At 43.7% G+C, this 6,502-nt stretch overlaps 2 protein-coding genes across 2 annotated transcripts in view; both read left to right on the top strand.

The window, feature by feature from the left end:
- LOC132452895 (suppressor of tumorigenicity 14 protein) overlaps nt 1–111 on the top strand; it is a 27,260-nt gene extending 27,149 nt beyond the window's left edge. The window contains exon 20 of the mRNA XM_060045731.1: nt 1–111. This exon is cut by the window's left edge and continues 1,322 nt beyond it. The gene's annotated coding sequence lies outside the window, so the exon portion shown is untranslated.
- Nucleotides 112–5,766: 5,655 nt separating this feature from the next.
- Nucleotides 5,767–6,502, top strand: part of flt1 (fms related receptor tyrosine kinase 1) — a 41,876-nt gene continuing 41,140 nt past the window's right edge. Inside the window, 1 exon segment of the mRNA XM_060045730.1 lies at nt 5,767–6,328. Within this exon segment, the coding sequence (XP_059901713.1) occupies nt 6,265–6,328 (64 nt within the window). The 5' untranslated portion in view covers nt 5,767–6,264.

Raw genomic sequence — 6,502 nt, 5'->3', positions numbered from 1 at the left:
TGTGTGTGTGTGTGTTGACTCCCTACACAAGTCTGTCCACTGTGTGTGTGTGTGTGTGTGTGTGTGTGTGTGTGTGTGTGTGTGTGTGTGTGTGTGTGTGTGTGTGTGTTTGTGTGTTGACTCCTTACACAAGTCTGTCCACTGTGTGTGTGTGCATAATATGTGTGTGTGTGTGTGTGTGTGTGTGTTGACGTCTTCCACAAGTCTGTCCACTGTGCATGTGTGTGTGTTAGTGTGTGTGTATGTGTATTGACTCCTTACGCAAGTCTGTCCACCTTGTGTGTGTGTGTGTGTTGACTGGTTACACAGGTCTGTCCACCGTGTATGTTTGTGTGTGTTGACTCGTTACACAAGTCTGTCCTATATATGTGTGTGTATGTTGAAGTCTGTGTGTTGTGTGTGTTGAAGTCTGTCCACTGTATTTGTGTGTGTTTTTATGTCACCAATGTATTGCAGTTTTAGGCCTTATCTGGTATAGTCTGGATTTGTTGAGAAAAATGCCCTCATAGGAGATGATAAACAATGTTTTGTATTTGATTTAACGGTACTTTGATATAAAAAATATATAAACTGCTTTATTTATCTGTTGATCAGGTCTTCATTTACCTGTTTGCTGCCTGCACGATGTACATAATAATTACCCTTAATGCAAGTGATTAATTCATCATGATGCGATTAGTAATATAATTATGATAATTTACCTTTTGAACACACTTCTAATGAATCATAGCACCCTACAAGTGACTTAATAGTGATGCCTTCACTGCTCAAAGTACGAGGGCATTAAAGAAATTGAGTGATCATTCAGAGCTGGCTCGAAGGACTGAAACAGCTTTTACAGCTTCAAGTTGAATGAAAATTAGAAAATAATAAACTTTGCCATTCCATGAGATCACAATAATTGGTGACAACACAAATACTTAAAGTTACATTTATTTTGGCATAAACATGATATTCCATGATAGCCAATGACAACGTTTGTGTTCTCATTGGTGTCATGATGGGCCTGTTCACAAAACATACAAGTGAGACAGCTCAGTCTGAGAGAGAGAGAGAGAGAGAGAGGGAAATGCTAGACTAGATGCTGCGAGAAATTTGACTATACTGTATATATATATATCTTTACATTTATATACAAACATATATATCTATACATACATAGATACATATTGTGGCAGATGCCGGGGAGGAGTGAGGGGAGTGGTGGGTCTGGCAACCTGCTGGCTCCGCCCCCAGGCCGTACATGGACTTCCTCACATTAACACGCAAGCCTGGGGATCGTTGAGCCGGAGTGCTGGGGCTTGGCTAGCCAACGACAGAGAATGGGTGGTTGGAACTGCTTGGTGTGTCACCCTATCTTGGAACTGCTTGGTGTGTTTTGTCATTTAATCTGTTCAACTTGGTGGCTTGGAAGCCCCACAGGCCCGCTACTGTGTGTGTGTGTGTGTGTGTGTGTGTGTGTGTGTGTGTGTGTGTGTGTGTGTGTGTGTGTGTGTGTGTGTGTGTGTGTGTGTGTGTGTGTGTGTGTGTGTGTGTGTGTGTGTGTGTGTGTGTGTGTGTGTGTGTGTGTGTGTGTGTGTGTGTGTAAGTTGACCCACCCCCTGTATTAAGGTAACTGTACACATTTGTTGTCATTTGAACATCAATTGAGGAAGCACCCATCATATATTTCTGGATGTGATGGAGGGAAGCATTATGGTAAAGTTGCAACTATATTTTTTGCTTTCCAAAGTAAGTTTCAAACATGTAAGGTATAATGACTGCTACGTCAAAGCAAATGTATCCACATGTAAAAATATATGTCATACATGTTGGTGGTTTGCCAATGTATGAAACCCTAGGAATAATTTAGCTGAAGATTAGCCTGAATTGTTCAACTAGGCAGTTTTTTCCGAAATGGTTGGTGGCTGTGCAGGGAAAAGTGAGAACATGCTGTGGGGTAAGTTCAGCCATTTAACTTACCCCGCCATGTTGCACTGAAGTTAAGTTAAGTCTCTAAAGCAGATGTGGCCAACACAAGGCCCGAGAGCTTCAAATGCATTTCTTCAAAAAACGTATATTATTTTTTTTAAATGCATCTCCCACAATCAAACCCACGATATTAGGGTACAGCATCCTATCGATGGTTGCAGTGGATCCAAATCGGCGTTTATCTATAACAGTTTACTAAATGCCCTAAATCTTAGGCCGAATCTCGATTCTTCCCCTTGCCCCTTTTGCTTTGTCTTTGTCTTTGTCTTAACCCTAGCACTTGCAAGTGTAAGGGCCAAGGGCTGAGATCTTTCCCCTATGAAATGAGACGCCACTCGGTTTCGGGTACGTCATCATTCATCGTCGCCAGCTGGCTGCCCCGTCACCAGAGCGCCGAAACGCCAATAAAAGCCAGAGAAGAAGAGCGATATATATATATATATCTTAGATGCTGCCGCCATCGTTGAAGAGTTGAGGGTGTGTGTAGCATAGTGGTGAAACGGATCAGTGTGTCCACGGTTCGGTTCAGATAACCGTTTTGGGCCTCGGTTTCGGATACGGTTCGGATCATGTCCGTGATAGTAAAAAGGCAGACTTTTTTTTGACGGAGGGTTTGGGGGAGAAACACAAAAATGAATGAGACCCACAGGCTATTTGCAATGTGTTAATTGACTGCAATCAGACAACTTGCAAGGCTTTTTTGTGCAATAAATGTTCCCCTAAATGCATTTGAAAACATGGTGCACTGAGTGTAACATGTAAGGGATAACGGCCGACGAGGCTTACGCCCCGTGCCCACTACCTCCGTCAGTTGTCCGTTGCCCATTGACTTTGAATGGGGACGGTCGCGCAATGCATTGTGGATCCGTCCGTTGACTTGGAGCGTTCGCCACCGTCAAAAAGTTGAAAAATGTTCAACTTTTTCGGCCGCGACGGATCCGTCATCCAATCAGATCGCGTATGCAAATTTAAGCACTGTGACGCGACTCGGGCTCTGACGATACTGGAAAGCGGGAAAGCGGGTCATCTTGCCTCGCAACAAGCAGGAAGAAGCGGGAAGAACCCGGCGAAGCGATTTGATTGGCTGACGGTTGCCTCTTCAAAGACTACTCCCCCATCCGTCAGCCACGCCTTCCCACGTCCGTTGACTGACGGTGCAGTGGGCACGAGGCGTTACGCCCCGTGCCCACTGCCTCCGTCAGTTGTCCGTTGCCCATTGACTTTGAATGGGGACGGACGCGCAATGCATTGTGGATCCGTCCGTTCGTTTGGAGCGTTCGCCACCGTCAGAAAGTTGAAAAATGTTCAACTTTTTCGGCAGCGACGGTTCCGTCATCCAATCAGATCGCGTATGCAAATTTAAGCACTGTGACGCGACTCGGGCTCTGACGATACTGGAAAGCGGGTAATCTTGCATCGCAACAAGCAGGAAGAAGCGGGAAGAACCCGGCGAAGCGATTTGATTGGCTGACGGATGCCTCTGCAAAGACTACTCCCCCATCCATCAGCCACGCCTTCCCACGTCCGTTGACTGACGGTGCAGTGGGCACGAGGCGTTAGAACTCTGGCGACGAGCGCAACGAAGTTTAAAGCCCAGTTTGTTTTGAACGCTGACAGGCTGAAGGGAGGGGCGGGAAACGTCTCATTGGCTCGGGCAGCACTGGAGAGAATGCATTCCGCTGGGTCCTAAACACCCTTTGTATCGGACGTAGGCTACAGTAGGCAAAATACGCTACATAAGGCAATGCCTTCATGAAACCGAAATCCGCGGATCTCCAGAATGCTCCGAACTGTGGTAAACGAACCGAACGGATTCGGATACAATTCGAATCCGCTGCAGCAGGCCTAGCATCTAGCTGGCAAGCTACCATATAAGCCAATGGAGTGGTGGTATACGCGCTAATTGTATCCTAAAACTACCGTTTGAAAGCTTCAGTTAAGACCTACAATACTATGCATCGTTCGTGTAGCACATTTCAGATCAAACTGAGTCATTATAAACATATAAAAAGTTGTGTAGATAGCTGTAAAATATTCCTCGCATCAAGCAGCCATGTTTTTTTGAAAATTCCCGGTTTCGCTATGTGCTCTGGGATAGCCCTTGGAGGAGCAAGTGAGCTCTCAAATCATCTTAAAAATAAGGGGTACATAGCACTCAATCTTATCCCTTAATCTTGATCAAATTGGGTATTGAGACACCACTAGCTCTCACATGAACACGCAACTTCAAGGGTAAGGGGGAAGGTAAGGGTTAAGGGGAAGTATTGAGATTGGGCCTTAATCTAGGCCTAAATCTACGAATAGTCCCAAAATGTCCAAGAGAAAAATGTACGGAGAGGGAAGCCAATTTAATGAAAGAAGCGAATACATTTTTGTGCTTCAAGGAGAAAAAAATTGTATGCCTTCTGTGCTACGAGGTAGTGATAAAGGAATACTATTAATCTTTGTATTTTGACACCGAGCTAAGTATGCTTAATGAGGCCTGCAAAAAATCGGAGCACGGATAGGCGATGTGCCGTACCCTCCCTACAGAAGTAAAGTGGCAGGAATGCGGTCCTCAAACAAGTTTTTGAGTTTATGGAAGAAATTGTTCTTTTCATAAAAAGTAAAGGAAAACACTGTATATATTTTTAAATGTAGGCCTATGTGTACAATACTTTGTACACTTGTATAAATAATGATCAAATGCAGACAGTTTTTTAAAAATATGTTTATAGCTACATTTATGTGGGTAGTTTGGTGTGAACGCGGGCAACATAATCATAATGCTGATGTTGCCCGTGGTGAAAATGAGTTTGACACCGCTGCGTCTAGAGTATAAAGTGGTATTTCAATGTAGTATTACACAACTGATTTGTTTTTTCACATTTTAAACATTGTAGAAAAGCTATCATGCCACGAAAGAGAGAAAGGAGAAGGAGAGAGCCACTGATGTCAAGTGTGAAAATACATCAGAGCAGTGGCAAAATACTGACATTTGACAAGTTTATATTGTTTAAAGTTACCTCAAGCAAATATAAGCGTATTTGGAAAAGGAAAATGCATTCAACTTGAAGGAAATTGGTCAATCTACCGCCAGATGGCTTAATTTACCCCGCTGGGGCAAGTTGAGCCACACCACTTTTTTTTTTGAGAAGTCGTATTTATTGTCGTATGTTATCGTTTGATTGACACAGGGGACATCCTGAAATAAAGGTAGACGTTTTTATTTTACTCTGCATTATTTTGTCTTATTTTTCCTTGCCTATAGGACAACATGATTATTGATTAATAATTATTTCATCCCACTCTCCCATGTATCCATTTCCGAAAAACGGAGCAAATGTGTGTTTTTTTCCCTGATTCTCTCTCGCCTCTCCCGTTTACTTTCTCTGTCCTGCTCAAACTCAGACATTAAGAGTATAATGACACCACACAAGATGGTCATTTATTCATTCAACTAATGTTAATTCCTGCAATACAAATGATTTTTATGTTGTTTTTTAACGGAACTGACACCAGCATCAAGTATGGCTGAAGAGTGCACTGTAGGCCGTACGGGCCACCTCACGGTTCCTCTACCGCCTGATGTTGTCCAGTTTGGTCCGCACTGACTGCTCAGAGAGTCCTCCTCTTCGTTCAATAAATCAGCTCGTTGAGTACCTTTTATTCAGTCATACAATAACGGTTTGACAGTAGCCTATTGTTCCTTTAAGACAACTTTTACGATCCATTGAAATGCTCTGCAACGAATAGATTATAACACCAAGGCATTTTATAAACACTCAAATAATGCAATGGCCATGTGATGGGGGTTAATGTCAAGCGCCATGACGTCTCCACCTCTGCGTATACGTGCCGGTCCACATGCGTCACTGGCCCTGCGTAAATCTGTTGACCATCGAGGAGGACATATTTTGGCATTGTCATGGTTTCATATATTTTTGGGAGCTTCTGACCATTAGTAGCCCACGTTTATCTTTTCCTCCGTTGAATGATCGTTCCCACCTCCAGCAGTGGGAACGCCGCTATACGCACAGTGGGTGTGTCGTCAGGATGTCCGTTATCCGGGGGCTGGGAACTCTTATAAAGCTGGGCCGCTATCCAGTGGGCTGGCAAAAAGTTACGCTGGACTTAAGAAAGCTTCCCGTTGTGTGATCGTAGCTGTTTTCAGGAAACCACCCAGTCTGTCCACCACTGGGTATCCCTGCTGAAGCCTGAAGAGATAGCATACAACATATCCCCAGGCCTCAAGGAGAACTGCTCCCATCACACTTTGATTTACCTTTCTGCGGACTCCGGGACTCCCACAACATGAATCTAATGTTTCTATGTACAGGCCTACTATTCGGATGGTCCCACGGGGTGTTTGGAAAAGGTGAGTTTCATTCATTTGATTAATGGTCTCATCGATCAAGGAGATGATCAATATTATGCGGGCCCGAGATAGGCCAAATGTTGCGTCACTTAAAATGGTTTAATATTTGTCAGTATAGAACTATATCTTCCTACATTTGTGGACTAATTTTGATAAACGAAAATATTGTATTGG

Source organism: Gadus macrocephalus, chromosome 23, assembly GCF_031168955.1.
Source record: "Gadus macrocephalus chromosome 23, ASM3116895v1".
NCBI lineage: Eukaryota > Metazoa > Chordata > Actinopteri > Gadiformes > Gadidae > Gadus > Gadus macrocephalus.
The sequence above is the reverse complement of the archived record's forward strand: the minus strand, read 5'-3'. Positions and strand labels throughout refer to the sequence as shown.